The sequence below is a fragment of the Gobius niger genome (genome assembly GCF_951799975.1).
Source record: "Gobius niger genome assembly, chromosome: 3".
NCBI classification, from domain to species: domain Eukaryota; kingdom Metazoa; phylum Chordata; class Actinopteri; order Gobiiformes; family Gobiidae; genus Gobius; species Gobius niger.
Window position 1 is genome coordinate 29,341,379 of NC_136854.1, and position 20,382 is coordinate 29,361,760.

At 40.6% G+C, this 20,382-nt stretch overlaps 2 protein-coding genes across 4 annotated transcripts; both read right to left on the minus strand.

The window, feature by feature from the left end:
* Positions 1 to 428: 428 nt before the first annotated feature.
* On the minus strand, positions 429 to 5,303 carry odad3 (outer dynein arm docking complex subunit 3). Its single transcript, XM_079554030.1, has 13 exons — positions 5,173 to 5,303; positions 4,815 to 4,936; positions 4,662 to 4,742; positions 4,091 to 4,261; positions 3,898 to 3,999; positions 3,675 to 3,800; positions 3,449 to 3,559; positions 2,494 to 2,643; positions 2,088 to 2,248; positions 1,661 to 1,817; positions 1,376 to 1,522; positions 796 to 883; positions 429 to 706 (listed from the first exon to the last, which is right to left on the minus strand). Exons 1-13 carry the CDS (start codon positions 5,246 to 5,248, stop codon positions 594 to 596), a joined length of 1,605 nt encoding a protein of 534 aa, XP_079410156.1. The 5' UTR covers positions 5,249 to 5,303; the 3' UTR covers positions 429 to 593.
* Positions 5,304 to 5,575: 272 nt separating this feature from the next.
* slc44a2 (solute carrier family 44 member 2 (CTL2 blood group)) lies at positions 5,576 to 20,146 on the minus strand. Of its 3 annotated transcripts, none has more exons than XM_079553584.1 (22): positions 19,973 to 20,146; positions 15,160 to 15,208; positions 15,011 to 15,084; positions 14,013 to 14,097; positions 13,814 to 13,898; positions 13,619 to 13,729; positions 13,487 to 13,547; positions 13,271 to 13,397; positions 12,320 to 12,403; positions 12,046 to 12,158; positions 11,832 to 11,963; positions 11,654 to 11,753; positions 11,172 to 11,264; positions 10,938 to 11,022; positions 10,037 to 10,299; positions 9,381 to 9,475; positions 9,212 to 9,315; positions 9,068 to 9,141; positions 8,904 to 8,974; positions 8,708 to 8,796; positions 8,363 to 8,447; positions 5,576 to 6,304 (listed from the first exon to the last, which is right to left on the minus strand). In XM_079553584.1, the coding sequence occupies exons 1-22, from the start codon at positions 20,007 to 20,009 to the stop codon at positions 6,195 to 6,197; spliced, it is 2,127 nt and encodes a 708-aa protein (XP_079409710.1). In that variant the 5' UTR covers positions 20,010 to 20,146; the 3' UTR covers positions 5,576 to 6,194. The 3 variants fall into 3 exon arrangements, with proteins under 3 accessions (XP_079409710.1, XP_079409708.1, XP_079409709.1); XM_079553582.1 differs by lacking the exon at positions 5,576 to 6,304 and adding an exon at positions 7,662 to 8,151 and having other exon boundaries at positions 19,973 to 20,143; XM_079553583.1 differs by lacking the exons at positions 5,576 to 6,304; positions 19,973 to 20,146 and adding exons at positions 7,662 to 8,151; positions 16,365 to 16,467.
* Between the last annotated feature and the right edge of the window lie 236 nt (positions 20,147 to 20,382).

The window sequence follows — 20,382 nt, forward strand, 5'->3', positions numbered from 1 at the left end:
ACATATTTTAATGCAGAATGTAGCCTGATACAGAAACATGGAACTGCCACTGTGGGGTAAAGCGCTGTATGAACTGTTTGATGAACTCTTTTGAGCGTGGACGTAGTGACAATAAATGACGCAGTCACGCAGATTACCTATTGCCTGCAGGCAAATTCAAAAGAGTGTGATTATCACTGAAACCACGATTCACCATGCAAAGCCCAAAAGTATATATTTTTACTGGGAGTGTTTATTGAATATTCTGACATATAAAAAAAAAGGAAAAAATATTGGCTTAATAAAATATCAATTTGTTTATATACGTTTTTATTTGTATAATTTTTGCTAAATTGGGCATTTGTGTCGGCACAATGCATGGAAAACGCATTTACATACATATAAAACCCCCATATATTTAAAAAAAAAAGTGCCTAATTGTTCCACTTCTTTATTGAATGCATAAGTCTTAAAACGTTTTTCATTGACATACACAAGTTTCTTAAGAGTAAAATTATCTGCATGAGAACATATTGGGCACACAAAAATATGCAGAAAATATGCAGAAAGGGTCTCAAACAAACACTTTAGATATGATTGACTGTATTACATGTTCACTTCTTTTTCCAAGCCTTTTTCTTGAACTTGGCGTCAACAACCATCTGAGACTGTCTTTTCAGTGCTTCTCGTGAGATGATGCCTGCCTCGTCCTCATCACTGTCCTCTTCTGAAACAAAAGATATTAAAGATTTAGACAAAAAAAAACAATGAATCCACTGTATGCACAGTGTACATCTCTGTGTGTTTACAACTGACCATCTCCAAAAAGCTCCTGTCTTTGGTCCTCGGGCAGCTGGACACGCGTATTGAAGGTCGGCAACCGCCCCTCGATTTTGAGAAAGAACTGCACAAAGCAAAAACTATACTGTTACAAGACAAATCCAAGAGAGGAAACCTGTTGTGTCCTGTTTCTGCATTATCAAACAGAGCCCCATGACAGTTCATATTCAATCTAAGGCAAGAATTAGTACTTCTTGACCTGCAAATGAAAGAGTAAGAGACCTACCACATGCTGTATGTTATATAAAAAAACTAAAAACCAGTAGCTTCCTTAAATTAAAAACAGTTGGCATAGTTACAGTTAGTTTTTTTAATGTTATGTTTTGTAGGTAACGTATCTAGGTAGTTAAAACATCAACGTTGTCACATGCGTCAATGATATTATTTGAAAGTATTTAAATAATGTAACTGAGTGACATCAAGATCCAAACACACTGGCGTGTCCAACATTCCCCTTTAATGATCAACACAGTATTAAAGTCAAGCAGAAGAGAGTATGAAAATAGTCACTGTATGAATCATGCCACAAACATACACAGCGATTGTGAGGAGTTACCTTGTCGTCGTCCATCATCTTCATAACGGCAGAGAGGTCTTCTCCCTGGAGCTCAGAGTGAAGTGACTGTAGCTTGAGCTCGCACACGTGCAGCAGATCCACCAGTTTCGAGTCAGTGGATGCAGTAGTTAAAGTGTCCTCGTCGCTCTGAAAGGCAGTAAGAAATTCATGTTAGGAAACGGATAGTGATGTAAAAAATAAAAAAAATTAAAATAATAAGTTGATAAAAAAATGTTCTGTGCAAATAAAAGACAAATAATTTCTCCAAAATTTCCATCTCGTTACCAGGGTAATGTGCTGAAGTTTGACCGCGAGGTGCTCCACTCCTGCTTGATATGTGCCCAGAGTTTTGTCTAGTGCTGCCAGACTCTCTTTGGCCCCGTCACATCTCCTCTGAGCAGCCTGGAGCTCCTGCTCACAGTCCTCCAGGATGTGCTGGTCCCTACCAAATGTTTACACATAATAGTAGGTTACATGTGATATTAGGAACTTCCATAAAAACCTGCCTATTATATATTAGTGATATAAATAACAGTCAGGACACACGTTTTAAAATAATTTCTCACCAACAAAAAAGAAATAATTGATGCTTGTAATGCATTTTATTTATTGAGTAAAGTGTTACAGAGGATGACTTTAAGATTAAAAGATTATCACATTTGCATGCTCATCTACAAATAATAATCTGAGTGTGTGACAGGGCTCTCGATACCTGGATATATCTGCTTCTCCAGAATATTTCTTCTCCTCAAACTGTTGGTTCAGCTGCTCCTTCTGTTCTTTCAACTGCGCCAATGTATTTTTGTTTTCCTCTATCAACTTCTCCAGATGCTCGCGGATCCCCTTCTGCGTGACAAAGCGCTCTGCAACCTCCTGTGTAGGCAACAATAAAATAATTAACAGTTTATTTTAAATATGTCGCCCTTTTTGGGTAATAATTTAAAGCAGATAATCAAATGGTGTAATTTACGCACTGTTTCCACCGAAATTTGGAATGTAACTGATATCATTTATAACTAGTCAGTCTAATGGTGCGGGTTTGCATTATGTTTAATAATTTCACTTCAAAAATAAACTACAATGTCAAGGAGCAAGATTTCTGTCAGCAGATCTCATACCTGTATATCAGTAACTCCTGTGGCCTCCTTGATTTGTCTGAAGACGTCCTCAAATGTTGACATGGCTTGTTCCTCCTCTGCTGCCACCCTCGTGGTGCTGCGCTGAGGCTCACTGCTCAAGTCGTCCGGCTGCACGGCTGTCCTTTGAGCCTAAGTGTGGCCATCATTATAGTAGTAAAAGAGTGGTATTTTTTTTATCGACAATTGTAGATTTCATACTCCACTATTTTTCTTGCCTTTAAGGATATTCAAATGAAATTTCCAAACCAAACTTTTTTACTGCCCTTCACTTTAAGTTGTTAAAGCCACCGTTTTTCCATACTGAGATATGTTCTTACCTGAGCTTAGACAACACTGGTCTTTGTGCATGCAAGCTTGGTGGTCGCTTCCAAATTCACCCCATTTGGAGCTATAGGAATACATTGGGAGAGGCCAAATGCTAACAACATCTTTGGTCTTTCTGCATGACTGAGGGCACACAGTTCTTCCATACTGTGAGATTTTCTTACCTGAGTTTAGACGAGCTGATACGTACTTGTCTGGTCTGTGTGCCGCCTGTGTATAGACCGCGGTAGCTTCCAACTCCGCCCCGGTTTGGAGCTATAGGAATATGCTGGGAGAGGCCAGATGCAAACAACATCTTTGGTCGCTTTGCGTGACATAGGGCAAGCATAAAGACCAGACAGGTACGCATCACTCGTCTAAGCTCAGGTAAGAACATATCTCTGTATGGAAAAATGGTGGCCTGTTCCTTTAAGAGAAGCATGTGATGCAAAGCTGTGGTTCTCTACTTATTTTGCGTTCTTAGGCCTACTGTTTAGGAATGCAAATCATTGGAATCTGTGTTATGTTACTTAATTTTTCCCTAGCTGAGAATGATTCTGCAACCCGCTTTTGTGTCCCGTCCCTCCAGATGAGAACCACTGAAGAAGACATTTCACAGAGTGCACATTACCCGTCGTTCAACTTTTTCTGTTTGGATTTTGTGCTCTTCCACCTTCGTCTTGTAGCGTTCCCTCTCCTTACGATCTTTGTAGAGTAGTTCTTCTCTTTGCTGCAACTCAGCCTGGCCAGGAAAGGAAATATCACACACACAAAACACAAAAAGTACTTGTGCCCAGCTCATTTAAACAAAAAGGACATGTGCACAACAGTACATTCAGCGACTTAGCTTTGGTCACCTTTGAGGCTTTTGCTGAGAGTTGGGCTTCATGCTTCATGGCCTTAAGTGTTTGAAGCTCATCTTTGTACTTTAACACTTCTTCTTCCAGACTGTCCAACTGGCCCGGGTAATGCAGGCTCTCCTCCTGTAACAGAACACCTTTTCAGATTTAGATTTGAAACATGTTCTTTACCCAACATTCTCAACCTAGATTTGTTTAAAGATTACATCATTACTATTACCTGTAGATGACTTTTCAACGCCAAGTAGTTTCTAGTGATGTTTTCTGCCTCCTTACACTTCAGCAAGGTCTTCTCCAAGTTATTCTCCAGAGTTCGCAGTTTCTGAAAACAAATACAACACTCAACAAATAAAGCACTCAAATAAATATGACATATCTTGTGTTAACATGTTGGTATAATATAGTGAAAGCACCACAGCGTCGTCCTCTCCAGTTTTGACAGAATCGTCGCCCAGTGCTTTCAGTCTCTCATATTCTAGCTTCAGCTCATCGCGGCGCTGCTGCAGAGTCCGTGTGATGTGTTTTTGAGCATTAAGGCGCTTCTTCTTTGTTTGGACCTGTCTATCCAGAGTTGCCAGAGCTGTCTGCAAAATAGAAAAAGAAAATGATCAACAATGATTATGTGGGATGTGGTAAATAATAATAATAATAATAATAATAATGCATTGGTTTTATATAGCGCTTTTCTGGACACTCAAAGACGCTTTACATTGCACTATTCGTTCACTCCATACTTGGTGGTGGTAAGCTACTATTGTAGCCACAGCTGCCCTGGGGTAGACTGACAGAAGCGAGGCAACCAGTCTGCGCCATCGGCCCCTCCGACCACCACCAACCACTCACTCACTCACTACATTTGCTAGGCTTCCTGGTGTTACCAAACAGTCTCCCATCCAAGTACCGACCAGGCCCTTCCCTGCTTAGCTTCCAAGGTCTGACAGGATTGGGCATAGCAAAGGCGGTATGACCACAAATAAAAAATACCTTTGATGACATGTTGGAGAAGGCATCCTTGTCAGAGATGTCCATATTTTGAAAAGCCACTTTAACCACATGTTTATCCCCCTGCACATACAAAAGGCATTTGTTGTTAGTTTTCTGACAAAGACTTCAAACATCACATGTCTCTTGACTTACTTCATTAGCGGCTGCGAGCTTCTTGTAGAGGCTGGTGTTTTCTCCTCTCAGCTGCTGGATGGTCTCTTTATTATTTTTGATAGTGGCTTGTGAGCTTTCATAAAACGCAGTTCTCTCGCCCTCTGGTGGACACATGCGTTACTTACATGGGTGTAAAATGGGGGGGACAATAATGATTAAATAGTGCATATGTCTAATTTCTACAGAGATGAATAGAACAGCTCAAACATTTGATAATTAATGTTATGAGTTGTGTCTTGATGTCACACAATCGTCGACCCGTTGAGAGCATTAACGCCCGTTTGCTAACGAACTTGATAACGATCAGAAAAAGCATAATGATCAGAAATGCACGTACCTAAAACTTGAATTTTGCGCTGTAGCTCCGTTATCTGTTCACTGAGTGGAGGTTTGGACTTTCGGGTGAACGGCATGTTGTATTTACATCAGCCACAAGAACCTGTGTTTTTTAGCGGCCTCAACCAGACTGTTGCTAAGCAACGTGTAAACTGGTTTAGTTTGAGAGCGCTCCTTGTGGTGAAAGAGTGTCATATCAAGAGGTGAGAGGTGGAAATGAAATGAATGATTACAAACAAATAAATAAAAATAGACAATAATGAGAAATTTATTATTTAAACAGAAATATTTAACATTATTCTACCATACAACATTTGTTTTAGAAATGGACAGACATTAAATGTTGAAATGCAAAAATATTCAATATTAATCATTACAAAAAAACTGCAATGTGTTAATGTAAGGCACTTTATGCCATTTGGAATATCTTAAGGCCATTACAGGCATCATGCTTCTTTGTTTTTTACATGGTCGTAACTTTCAGCTTTGGTAAGTGATGTCAATATAGGTCAAACTGACACATTCCTTCAAAACTTAGGCTTAAGACTGCATGGCAGTATGCACAAATAACACCGAATGTAAACACAGTGTTTCCATTTCATGAAGACTGGTGATCCCACATCATCTGATTTTCTCGCCCATTGTCTACAATGAAGCTGAATAATACTATAATGGGACATCACCTTTGTGCTTCAGAAAAAACTAAGTAATATGAGTAATTCAACTCAGCAAAGGATTGCAGGGCCACCACAGTCTCTTCAGAAATTTGAGGGAAACACAGTTAACATATCAACAAAAAACATGCAGCAGTTAGTCAATCCCTCTCATTGCCTTTGGTGACTGCCCTGCACTTCAAATACTGTCACAATACAAAGTACAATACCAACAAGTGCCTGTACTTTCCCTGAACAAAATAGCATACTGCTTTAGTTATTGGCATTATTTGATAGCATACAAAACACACATTCATTCATTCATTCATTCATTCGTTCATATGTACACACTGACTGAGACACGTCTGACTTAATCCACATTCTTTGTCTCTGCATTGGTTTTGTTCAGGAGCTCCAGCAGGCCCTGGGACATGAAATACGGCCGCTCCGTTGAGCCATCGTTACGTTCGAGATCTTCCACTGTGACATAAAGAAGCAGGTGAGAGATAGCCTACTAAAACAAGAAGGCTGTGTTTAATAACGATAAATAATGAGTATCTCCAGTTTAATGGCTCTTACATCACTGTCCACTTACCTGTTCACTGCCACTCATCCACAAAAATATAGTTACGCCGTTTTAATTACAATCACTTTTATTAAAGATACATTGTCCAGTAAATATGGAATGTTGGAAAATCATTTTACACATTTCACAAGATGAACAAGAAGAATTACAAAAGCATCAAAAGACAATGTTATTATAGACAATGTTAGTAGCAAGCATTCAAAAGGCCAAGTTGACATCATGCAGCACTTATAGGACAGACAGCAGAGAGAGAGAGAGAGAAAGCTTGAGGGAGGGGGAGAGGAGAGACGGAGCAAGGCAGGTACAGGTCAGTAAACAGCTGGGTTTGTATTGAGGCTGCACAATATACCAAATGTAGGTTGTTGCTTGTCAATATTAGAAACCTGAACATTTTGATTACAGGAGAATAAATGTATTGCAATATAGTTATCGTGAGTGACTGGGATCTAAATTGGCACCGTATGCATGTACATGTATATAAAGGTCCAGGTTTGGTCATAGTTTGTGTTAATTTGTCCCTTTTATGATGCCAGGGACAGGGAAAACAGAAAACATTTTTTGCATATCACAATTGTCACATATTGTGCAGCCATAGTTTGTATCTGCAAAGTTAGAGAGGTCACAAAAGTTAGTTTACAATCACAGCACTCTTACACCAGTCTGAGACACCAAGGCAAGAAGGTGGCAATACAATACTCGGGACCCCATTACTGATTGTGACAAGACTGAAGCCACATATTGACATTAGTATACATACAGTAGTCCCATATGAAAACACAAGATCCAGTCTATCAAATACAGTATGTCTGTTTGATTTTGGTGTCAGCTGGTATTATTGTAAACGGTGAAGTCGAGGTTCACCACTTGGACAGGTTGTTTTGACTGTAAACATGGTCGTCCTGAATTGCATTAATTAAGACAACAAACTTCAACAGCAGGCACAAGTTCAGCACTCACACGATTGATTTTCTTTTTTCTTTTTTTTTTTCTTTTTTAACAGATCGTCACAATATATAAAAACCGACACTGACCGACCTTACCAAGAAATGCCATTTCCAAGCTACAGAGATGCACTGGGCTTTTAAAACCTGCTTTACTCATCACCGTAAGTCCATTTCATCAGCTGGGGACTGTACAACACTCACAAAGCAAAAAGGCGATCTTTTAAACTGTTTGCCGTACATTGAACAGGTCCATGTCACGAAAAGGTTGTAGGTAGAGTTTTTTTTTTTTTTTTGTGCTTTAAGAGGTTTTCATTCTTGTTGAGAAGAGGCAGTTTCTTGCTTGGGTTCTTCGTCCTTCTTGTCAACGATCACCTCTGTCTCAACCTCGTCTTTTGGAGCAGGTGCCTCCTCAGTTTTTTCTTCATTTTTCACCTCTTCCTTCTCCTCCTCCGGTTCCTTGATTTCAGGCTTTTGTTCGATCTCAGTGGCTTGGACATCGTTTTGCACTACTTTGCTCTCCTCCGTTGCATTCTCAGCATTGGCCTCTAGGGGCTGCTCTTCCTCATTGTTCTGCGTTAGCACTGGTTGCTGTTTAAGCTGAATCTCTCCATCCTGCTGCTGCTGTAGAGGAGTTTCTTCCTCGCATTTGACCTCGTCCAAGCTTTTGTCTGACTCTTGTGGCTCGACGCCATCGCACTCCTCCTCAACCCTCTTAGTTTTGGACAAAATCTCATGTAACTCGGGCGACATGAAGTAGGGTCTGTCTGAGGAGCCATCGTTTCTCTCTAAATCTTCACCTTTTGAGTGTTAAGTGCAACAATGTGGCGTGTGTATGAGTGGGGTTAATGGGGGAAAAAAGATGAAATGAAAGGCATAAATCATATCAAAAGTGTGAAAATGAGTGTGGAAAATTTAGTGGGAGAGAGAAATGAGGAGAAGCGTTAGAGGAGCAGTACAAAGAAACCTACAGTAGTTTAAGGTTTGGGTTTGTCACATCAAAGTACTCACAGAAGCAGAGGAAGAGCGTGTCGACACACATGGCGTACACACTGAAGAATCCATGGGCGATAAGGTACGATCCCACAACAACCGTCTGAATAAAATACAAACAGGAGCATTTGAGTTATAGCTTATAGTGTTTTAGCTTTATTTTTACCACAATACACAACTAAATACATATAAATCGCAGTTTAGCGGATCATTTTTTGGCTGCACAATAAAGTTAAGGGGTTCTTTGAGTAGAAATGAAAGTCTCAAGGGTTACGCAAGACCAAGAAAAGTTGAGAACCACAGAAATAGACAATCAGTCCACCCACAATTAAAGTTACACCCGATCCGTGTCCATTGCCTTACCAGTATTGGCACCCAGTAGTAGTTGAGAGATGGAGCAGCCTCCTCAACAGCTCTAATCCTCCCAGAGAAAAAGAAGAAAGAGAAGATTCCTGCAGAAAAGAGGAAATAAGATCCAATAAAGAACATTTTTACAGGCCACTCTTTGCTTAGATTTCAAGGGGAGACATGACTTTGTCCCACAAAGGTTTAAACGCACCAACAATTCCAACAATGAGAAGCTTTCCAAGGAACAGCAGGAAGTCTGTCACTTTGTCCAAAACAGCCACTCTGTAAAATAAGTGAGCACAAAGCGTCAAACATAACCATAAGTTGATTTCACGAATATGTTGACGTAAGGTTTCTTTTGTTAGGAATCCTGACCTGATAATGTTTCTCATAAGAAGGAAGAATGCGTCCTTAGCAGAAGGGCAGAAGCTTTTTCCATAGATGGCAATCTATGTGGAAAAACAGGCCACTTACATACACAGAAATGTCCAGGCTTTTAATGGGATCAGAAAAACTCACCATGATGTAGGCGTTCCTGTTTAGGAACTTGATGCATTTCTCAAGACACCAGAAGCAGCACTTCATGCAGCTCAGCATGAATTTAGCACATTTGTTCTGAGCCCCTGGAAATCATTAAACATGTTGTGTTATTCAGATTAATTGAATGGTATAATTTAGATGCTTGTACCTTTCAGTTTATGGTCCAGATACTCCAGAATGACCCTAATAACCTGGACTATAGACAGGATGAGGGAGCCGAAAGCCAGGGAGCCCGTGTGGTATCTGAACAGAAGGACGAGAGTCTGGCTGAGCATCAAACACGCTCGTAACACTATCGCCAATCCTCCTACAGACAATGCCATCTGTCTCACTCAGAGGCAGTTTCCCCAAAACTTCACACATTTTCTCTGCTCTGCCAACAGTTACCATCTCAAAGGACTAAACTATACAAGAATATTTTTAGACAGAACAACAGGCCATGCAGGGTTTCTTCATACTTTATAGCACTGATTTTCAACCTCCATTTTCAACCATGCATTATAGTTTAGATTGAGTTCCAGAAAAAACAACAGGTAATCCCAATAAAAAAGATAACTTCAAAAAGATAAAAAGATATTTAAAAAAGTAGCTCAGCAATATATATATACACTGTATATCCCCCCAAAAGAGCATCATATAAGCACAATTAGTTACAATTTGATTGAGCACACCCTTGTTGGCATATATTTAAGTGTAACATAATTGAAAACACTACTACTACACTACACACTACTACAATATATGATGAAATTCAAAAATGTGAATGAGCAAAATGTTATATCTCTCCAGAAACGATTAAAGTACCTTAGTGCCCGTCCCAGCGAGGAGAAGATGGGGTAGGCAGGGATGTCCTCCGGCTTCTTGAAGGCCCAGTAATACGAGGCAAAAGCCCCTGACAGAGTCACCTGTCCCAGGGCAGTCACAAAATTGGCACACCAGAAGAAGAGGAACACATTGTAGAACTGGAAAAGGATCAAGTATTTGTGATAGAGGGTCTCTCCGCCGTAAAACGCAAACAGGCATTCTGCGTCGGGACACTGCGTCGAGATGTTGGATGTGTTGAATGTCTGGGGACAAAAACAAACATTACTTTAAGCTAGATTAAACTTCACATGTTAATTTCTCCATCTTTTCCTACTTCTAAACATATATAGTTCGGTGAAGAGGTTCTAAAACTATGGTGTGGGTTCTACTTGTGCTATGTGTGCAGTTTAATCAGAGTAAATGTTTAGAAGCACTTTAAAGGTGCATTATGCAACTTTTTATGTGGAAAAAAAGTTGATATTTGTGAATGTTTGTGACATGTAGTGACTCAGCAGCTGTATGAGTGGTCAGCATGGCACCTTTACTTTCCATCACAATGGTCTCCAGGACGCTCCAGGATCAGTTGTTTGGAAGGGCTTTTTTCCCATTGCTGATGGACCCTCTCACCAGTAAACGTACAAGTGATCCTGGAGCATTGTCGAGACCACTGTGGCAAAAATAAAGGTGCCATCCAAACAGGGTACATACTGGGTAAATAAATAAATAACTTTTTTTTTCCTCACGTAAAAAGTTATAATAATGCATCTTGAATGATGATTTAATCTGGTTTAGATCTAGTACTGCATTGGCAGCCACACATACAGTATACTTAGGTGGTTCAGTACTTGGAGTGAAAGTTTAAGAACCACTGGAACTTGTGTTAGTAAAATCACAGTGTTACCTTGGGGTCACAGGTCTCTCGGGCATATTCACACTCCGTGTTATTGAAGACTTTGTACACCTGTTCATTGGAGGTGGACAAGAATCTGGTTACATGTGTTAAGGAAGTGGCCATTCCTAAAATGAAATACTGATAAGATGAAAGCGGGGTAATATACGTGCTAGAACCCACATACCTTACATTGCAAGTACTAGGAAGTGTAGCTTAGAAATTTGACTTATTATTAAAGGATACACAGCAGTAATGGCCCAGTAAGCGATCACCACAGCTAGAAGAGTGAAGGTCAGCAAAGGGTAGAACAAAGCTGACATCACATGCCCAATAGCTCTGCAAAAAAACAAAACAAAACACAAATTACAAAAAAATAATGTAAAGACAATTATCTAGTTCGTAGGAGAGGGAGGTATGGAAATTTGGAGAGCTTGTTGTATCATAATTCAAGTCTTTTTCCATTTTCAGTGGATATTTGATATTTCACTTTTTATAATCAAATTACAGATAGAAGCGCTTTGGCAGTAGAAGAAGAAATTAGACATTATAATTTGGCTAAAAGTTCTAATAATCCATTTAGCACGACGCACCTCCTTCATGTTCTGAGTGATTGACAGATATATTATTCATAGTAAAGTGTGAAGAAGATAACATATATTGCCAAATAACAGACCCTGAAATCATACTGCTACAAAATAAGTATGCAAAAACAAAGTGAGACTGACCGGCTGGCTTCTTTGATGAGGGCAATGGCAATAAGCAGTCTCTTCCTCAAGAATATTAGCAGCAGAATGATGATGAACTCAACAATACACAGGATTATCACTGTAAAAGGGTGTTTATTGCAAATTAATGAAGGAGTTTAAGAATAAAATGCAAGTGTAAAGGGAAAAATGCACATACTGAAAGCTAGCCATGTCTGCCTGATCTGCAGATAGACAGAGAAGTCAGTCTGCAGCCCCAGATCTCGAATGGTAACGTCTGCTCCTGGCTCCCCCTTCAGACTGGCAAACTCCATGTAGCAGTGGAAAATCCCTGGAAACAAATCAGGCATTTGCTTTAACAGCTCTGCGAATAAAACTAGGTTAATTCCCACTAAATGATCCCATGCCCTTACCATAGCCGATGACGAGAATGACCAAGATGATCATGACCCACACCATGATTCCAGCCAAGAATCGCAGCAGGACAATGAAGATTAAGCTGACCACCATAGCAATCACCAGCCCGCTGTATAGGTATGTAGGGAAAAGAAAATTAGACATTTCATTAGACTCTCCCACAACCAGTGTGTTACTGGCTGACAACAGAGGAACTTTGTCTGAGGAGCTACGAACAGCCTGTTTAAATTATTATATTGAGTGAAACAGACAGTATGGTAGTAGACTCACAGTAGTATCCAGTGCCAGGATTGTGTATAATCTTCAAAGATCCGCATTGCTACTTGACGAGCTTCAACCACCACATTTGACTTCCTGCATAAAAAAACATAAACAAGTCAGTTCATCAGCTGCTAGAGCTCGCAGTGAGAAAATATCACAGCTTGCAATCGGTTTGCTACTGATATTGACAGAATCTGGAAATGGTTAGTGAAGGCATGCAGTAAAAAACCCCATGCCACATCAATAAAATGCCAGCACTCTGAAATGCATTTAGCAACATTAGCTGTGGTGTCAACTGATGGAGAAAGTCAGACATACAAGTGAAACACTACCCTCCAGTACCAACAAAACTGGAGTAAAATCAACCTAATTCTGGCTAATGTAGATTTTAACCAAACAACAAGGTATTACTGATTCAAAACAGCCCATGACAAAACAGAGCTATTTAGGACAGTGCAACATTAGGAACAGCCGCATGAAAATAGAGCTGAAAATCAAAATGGAATAAGAGATATGTGCTAAGCGTGTTGCTGTCAGGTGATGCCACATGAGAAATTAGATTTAGTCCAGATAAATCTCTCCGTATGTCCTCAAAGAGCACAGTAAGTTCAAACTAATGTCTGGTTTATTTTAAAGTTATCCTAAGCCAATACAAACATTAATATCATGTTGAGTTTTTTTCATGGTAAAACTGGTACTGTGCGCGGGCTCGCTTCTCCTCAGACCTGGCTCGTAACTGGGGCAGGATATTCCAAGTTTGCCAACCATCGAGATGTTACTGATTTGCATTGACAACAGATGAAGTTTAAATAAAGTGCGTTAGATCCTCTTCTAAATGCTCTATTTTGCTAACCTAACCTTTCAGGACTAATTCTCAGCATTTTGAGACAGCATCATATAGTTTGGAATGTTCTGAGGAGTGGCTTTAATAATAACATTGGTCACATAAAAATAACTCACTTTGATGCTTCCAGTACATCAGTGGCGTTAACGCTGGTTCCTTCTCCAGTGTCAAAACTGGTCTCATTGCCCACAACAACAACGCCTCCTTTCATTGTCCCCAAAGCGGGAAGGCAGCGCCGTGTGACTAAAATAACAGAATCACTTCTTTATGAATACACAATGTTGAATATTAGGAAGAAAAATATTGTAAATCAATCACCACAAATGACTTACAGGGTTTACTTGGCATCAGCATGGCAGGACATAAGCCATCCTTCAAGATCTCAGGAGGACTCTAAATGATCGGATACAAAACAACATTTCACATCTGTAATTGGTATTAAAGCAGAACATTGCAATATTTACCTTAGTAAAGTCGACTCCTTCCTTACAGTATTGTTTGTAGTACTCATGCTCGCCCAATAGTTTGGCTTTTATCAACGTTAGATGTTTGTCTGGACATTTCTCCACACACAACTGAACCCCGAAAAAAACACAAATATTAAAAAACTGGTTAAAGCTTAAAATACCAAAGAGAACCACAAATAAAACATTTCTGACCTGTGTGGTTGGGCACTGGAACTCCAGCAGCACCAGTGGGCTGGCACATTTTAGGATGTTAAAATAGAAAAGGAATGGCTTGTTCCTGTTAAACAAAATCGAAAGGATAAATCATGGATATCAGATAACATCATAATATGTTTGTCCGAGGCTTTCAGCAGCACCCATCCTAAAAATATTGTGGGTGTGGCTGACTCACTCGAGAGACGTCCCGGCCTGTCCACAGAACTGCCCTCTGCTGTCTGTGGGGTAGATCACCTTCCTGGGATCGCCTTGGGACCAGGCTGCCATAGAATCACATGTTAAAATGACCAGTTAGTACAAGCCTGGCAATATGGTGTCAGTGTGGAGACAATGGCTGAAGCCGAAACCAGTAAATACACTAAACAGTATGTGTGTCAGCGTCCGCCATGATAAGAAGCCTCCGAATAGGGCTGTCAGTTAGGAATGAGGTAGGGAAAGGAGCCTCAATGCTAACTATCATACCTCCTTCAGCATAGGGAAATCTGGAGGTTCCTCACCGGCGATTAGGAGCTGTGTGCCATCCCATTGCCAGTTTATGTTTGAATCATTAAAGTCAGTGGCGAGGAGTAGTAGTGTTTTTTGTAGTCCAATACCATATGGGTGATGTATTTTTTTCTGACACAACTGTTGGTGATGTCACTTCCCCTTTGTTTTACGCCCTGGGTAAGGGAAATTGGGCAAATGCTGCTAAAGGTCATGTTCCTGACTGTATAGAGATCTAACAGTTGACCCCATCAAAGGTTAAGGAGCTAGGATCAGGATATAGAAGGTATTATTTGAGGAATTCAGACGAATGTATACATTTCCAAATTGTGTAATGAGATTATAATAATGAGAGGCATTGTTTTATTACCGTCTTATAAATATTAGATAAATATTTTTATAATTCCAGTTATATATATATATATTATATTTTTTACATGACATTTGTTTGGCCCATTGTTCCAGATTTGCCATGTCTGAAAAATCTCAAGTGAACCGCACTTGCATGTGGACATATAGCGGCTTCTGTAAGGCCAGCGAGCTCACCATACTCGTTTTCCTCTGCTATTGAGACGGACCATTATTCTTTTCAGGTTCATTCATTTAAAGATGTAAGTCCGAACATGATTAATTCATGATGAAAAAGGCCAGAGGTTTGTAGATGAGAAATGTGAATTCAAAATGACTTACCAAGAATACCCACTGCAAAGTAGCCGATCAAGGCAAGAATGAAGAGTATGCAGCAGAGGATGTCAGTGCAGCCCCTGAGGGATGAGCAGACAGACAGAAACATTATATAAAAGTGGGTTTAGAAATAGAAGTTCCCATTAAGAGCTCACCTGTTTTGGATTGGTCCTTTGAAGCTGGGATCAAACTTTCTGGACTCCCCTGGGAAACACAGACGAAAAGTTAAAATGTCGTAAACTTGCCAATGTTCAGGAATAAACCACAACCTTTCACGTTTGACTTTGAATATTTCCATTATTTGCTGCAATAGTGAGGGTATGAAGAAACAGATCATTGTTTATGATTCCCACTTTAGCAGGAAACACCTCAATTGCTATCGTACTGTGAGATTTAGATATAAGACGACCACTGTGCATTTTTCCGGCTCTATTTTTTTAGTTTTACAGAATGAGACCAGTGTCTAGCAGAGATGTCTACTCTCTGTGAGAAGAACGACCACTTCTGGTTTCACTTCTTCTTGCAGCTGTTTATCTTATTGTCTGTCCATTGATGTGATTCGTTGTTGATAGCTTTTGCGTTCTGTATCAAAACAGGTGCTATTACAAGAATAAATCTGTCAGGGGGAAACAGCTAAACAAAGGGATTCTTCAGCCTGAATGTTGTGCCCAGCATCAACCCACAAAATGGCTCCCCACAGACGGTTGCCTCCATGGAAACACCTCATCACAGCAGAGAAGAAACCTCACCTCATTTCACTCCGGCTGCACTCATACAACTGTGCTACTACTACTCTAACACTGCACCTCCATAACCATTTAAAACACACACTCTGGCGCAACTAGAGGCGGAAAGAGCCATTACTAATAATCAAAGTTTTGGAAGGTATGAGTCACTGTATATGCTTAACATTTCGTAGAAGAATTGACAACTTGCCTCGAATCAAGCCATATAATCTACAACTTGATTAAAGACGAATATCGCTATAAATACAACCACTACTCCCGTTACGCCGATTATCTCTCATTACAGGGCAGCCGCAGCTAGGCAAAGACGACGAATTGTGCCAAGACACCCTTTTGCATGAGCACAAGTGAGACTATCTTACAGCTGTCACATCCTGCTTCTGCTTACTGTACAAGCTCTAGTTGCACAAAAATAGTACCAATATTTCTCGCATTGTACTGACATTTAGTTGTGTACTGTATGTAGACTCATTAGTGATTCTACAAAATACAGGTCATTATTACTTGCTTATTATATGACTAGGTATGAGGAAAGGCATAGGGTTAGTCTCATACATATCGCAAAAAACCCAAGTATGAAAGTAACCGAATTAAACAAACTTTAGGTAGCCTACCTTTCTTATAATTTGTCATTTTGCTGTTGTCAGTGTCACATGAAGGCGCTCCCTCCTCTGCTTATGTACATTTCCTGCCTTGTTATGACTGAAATCTTAACTTCCCCCTTTCACACTAGATTTTGTATAACTCTTCTCTCTCTCTCTCTCTCTCTCTGGTCCCTCTTGTGGTTGACTCTCAGGGGAATAAACACAACAAGTGGACTAACAGGGGAATAGTAAAATGAGACACGCGGTGCCTCTGACTTTGACAAAGCTGTTTAAAGAAAGATCTATTGGATTTGCAATTTCTTATTCAAAGGTCAAGATGTTGTTCAGTGCACATATAAACATATTCGAGAGAAAACTGGACATTTAAATAGCTAAACAAGTACAAAACTATGCATTTACAACATATTTGTAGAGATCTAGTCTTCAGGGTTACAGGTAGACATAATAAGACCCCATGGAGACAGGGTATTTGGTTGTTTATAAAGAATACTGCACGAGCCGTAGTGGAGCTCTTTCTTGCAAACTTCTACCATGACTACAGAAGAGTTAAATCTTGCATCTGTGACGTCACTCATCTTCATATCTGCATGTTTGACACAGAGGTCGTTGTTCTGATTGTGGAACTGGAACAATAAGAAAGTGCCCGGTAATTTGGTGGCACAGGCGCTGCCCACCTCCAGCATGTGATAGGACTGCAGTACGCCATATCAAGAAATACAATGCCAACTATTGATCTAAATCACCAACTTGCAACAAAGAGGAGAAAGCGCAGAGAACAAACAACGCCTCAAGAACCAAATGATGGCGCTCATATAGGCTCCTTTATGTATGAATGCCTGCTTCAATGTCAGTGTGGTATGTTTACTTCTACTTCATAGGCTACATTCATGCGCTGCATTTCTCAAAGGCCTTGCTGAGACTGAAAGGACATGTGACAATTCTGCGGGGAGAATTTGCCGCTCAAGATTTAAAATGCAGATGTATGACCTAGTTTATGGTCAGTAACATTTTTGCAACCAATGTTTGTTAAATGTCTTTAAACCTATGAAGTGCACTCTTGTAGCATTATTTGTCCAACCAGTAAGTGCAACAAACATTCATTACATTTCAAGGCATCAATATCTTTGGCTGTTTTTGCACGCATCCAATTTGAGATTGTTTCTGACCACACCATGGAGTAGGTTTCATATAGGCTGGTTAAACAAGTGCGAGGAACGCAGGGCACAACGGTAGAAAAATCCCATGCACACAGCAATGCACATTTCAGGATGCTGAGAGGAATTGTCTGCAAGGATATTCCCTCTTGTTTCCTCTGAATTTATACAGTGTGCATTTTCAGTCAGTGTCGAGAAACAAAGATGCTGTTTGTATTCGAGGCTTCAGTAAATCTAAGGGGTCTTAGTCGATCAGCTGTCTCTTTGCCTGATTTGTGCCATAAAACAATGCCGAATTGTGTTCAAAAAAGCCCCGCAGCACATTCGCTCACCAGCAACTGCTAAACATCTTGTAAATGGCCTTATGTTTGCGCAATTAGCCAAGTTGATGCGGTTAGTAGCTAATTACATGGAGCTTCTGTTTATGCACGCTATGTGACTAATTTATCAATCAAGTGCATGAACCAGTCAATATTTCACATTTAATGAGCACGATTTGACTCCCATATAGGACCCGGAAACGAATTAGCTTGCATGTCAACTTTATCAAAGTATTGGGTGAATCATTAAATTCAAGAGTCCAGAGCATTTGGCAAAAAAACCCCAACAACCCCAAAATAAAGCAGCGCCTAATGCAAATTACGGCACGCTGGAAGATCACTTTAGAGAGGAAACTGAAGAGCAACGGAGAAAGATTTGAATGGAGGTTATTAATGAAGCAGATTTCACTCATCTCTGTCATATGGAACAAAAAAAGATGACATCATGCCAATATTATTAATTGTCCTAGGTTATGCATGGCCCATCCCGACAGTTTTAAAGGACCTGCTGCAATTGCCTTGAGCGTGTGCATATCAGTGGATGTAAAGTACCTCTTTAAACTCTTCATTACATACTGTACATTTATTTGCTAGTGGAGACGAATAGACATAAATAATACATGGTTTCAACTGTTGTTAAAACAAGTCTCTGACAGTCACTAAAGAGTTCATTGGCCTGAGAGAGATCTTAAAGCATCATCTGAAGCGTAAATGTTTTAAAATGTGACAAACGCTTCTTTTTATCCCCCTCTCTCGTTGTTGAAACATTGCAACAGTCTTCTTAACAGGAATCACAGTAAAACATTGAGCAGTAGTAAAAGTGGGAGAGGTAAAAGATCTTGTCACTTTCTGTTGGCTTGGATCAGAGTGCGTCTGCTGAGTGGGCAGAGCAGACAAGGCTGAACAGAACTGGATCATCGGAGCACGCCGAGGCCTGCCTACGTGAACAGTGAAAATGTCAAAATCATTAGGTTAACAGGGCTGTTCCTCGCTGGTCAGACTTGGCTCTCGGGGTGAATGCTGAGCTCGAAGGTGAAATTGCAAAGCTTTATCTTTATCACTTTGAGTGGGTTTGCGACCTTATAGCCAACAGGGGGAGGGGTGGTAAGTGTGAAAAGGGGTGTTTGCACTGGGAACAGGGAAGTAGCAAGGAAACACTGGGAGTTGCTGAGAGAGAGAGAGAGGGGAGAGGATGTGCACTCAATATTGTGGGTGTCGGCTGTTTTAGCATCTTACATTGTGAAAGAATGGATAACACTGGGCGGCAGGCAGCATTAGTGGCAATTGTCTTCCCACTGTAACATGAGCCTAAACTGTGGTGTACTCTTGAGTGGTCTCCTCTCTTTTAACAGCGCTGACATGAGGGTTTAAGGCTGCAATAACACCAGTATAAAGAATTCATGACTCGGCAATGAACTGCCCTGCCCATGTATAAGACCACAGCTTGTGGGCAATGGCCTGAGACTGTGGCAGCGGAGAATATATACATGCATGACACACATAATAATCAGCAGTGAGTCATGTCTGGAGTTGGCAACGGGGGTTGTTTTTCCTTGACTCAAAACTGATACAACACAATAATCTAATCTGAGAGAAGTGTTTGTGATCTGGCTTTGTATTTGTGGGGACAGGCCATATGTTATCTGAACTACAGATGTTTTTTTCTCTGAACAAGTGGGAAGAACAACAACCCAAGAGCACACATCCATCTTGCTCTATTTATTCACACTCAATAAGGCTATTCTACAAAGCTAAATGGGACAGGCTTTTAATAGATATCAGCCTACTTTTCTTCAGTCAATGATGAGAGGCCACAGATTGTGAGTAAAAGTCATCTGTGCAACAGGGAGTGCACAAGCATCAATTGACATCATGTCGCCGGTAGCTGGCTTCTACGCGGTATGGTTGTTTATCAGACGAGGACGAGGTGTCATGAAAATAAAGAGATTTGTGGCGTAGAGTAGGATACGAAGTAAACAAGTCGCCTTTACTGTGGAGGATGAGGATGACCCGCACACATCTGCATATAGACCCACTGGGGTCCACACCCATCCATCCATTGCAGTCATTGTTTCCACTTCTTCACCCATTTCCAGAGGAAAATAAAGACTAACGAGCGGGAGTAAAAATAAGCAGCCCTTACCATATTTAGGGTCCGGGTTTTTCTCCTCCATTTCCATTCTTGCACACGGCACTCTTCAGGTTATCAAAGCAGACAGGACAGTTACCATGGAAATGTAGAGAAAAAAAACACCAATAACAGCGGTGGCTCCTAACGCTACACAGAGGAGCGAAGACCATCCCAAAGCCAGGCTGCAGTCAGGGGCAGTCCTGAGTCAGAGGAACCAATGAGCGAGCTACATCCTTTTTGAGTGACAGCTGTGCCAGCCAATCAGAGTGATTTCTCTGTGACCGAAAGCTTCGGTGCGCTGTTACTTTGGAGGAATGTGCTGCTCGCGCTGCTCACTGTGTAATATGATAATTGGCTGAGATGAATGGCTTTGATTTAAAGTTTTGTTGGAAGACAGACTGCTCCGGCTACTGTGGGCCAAT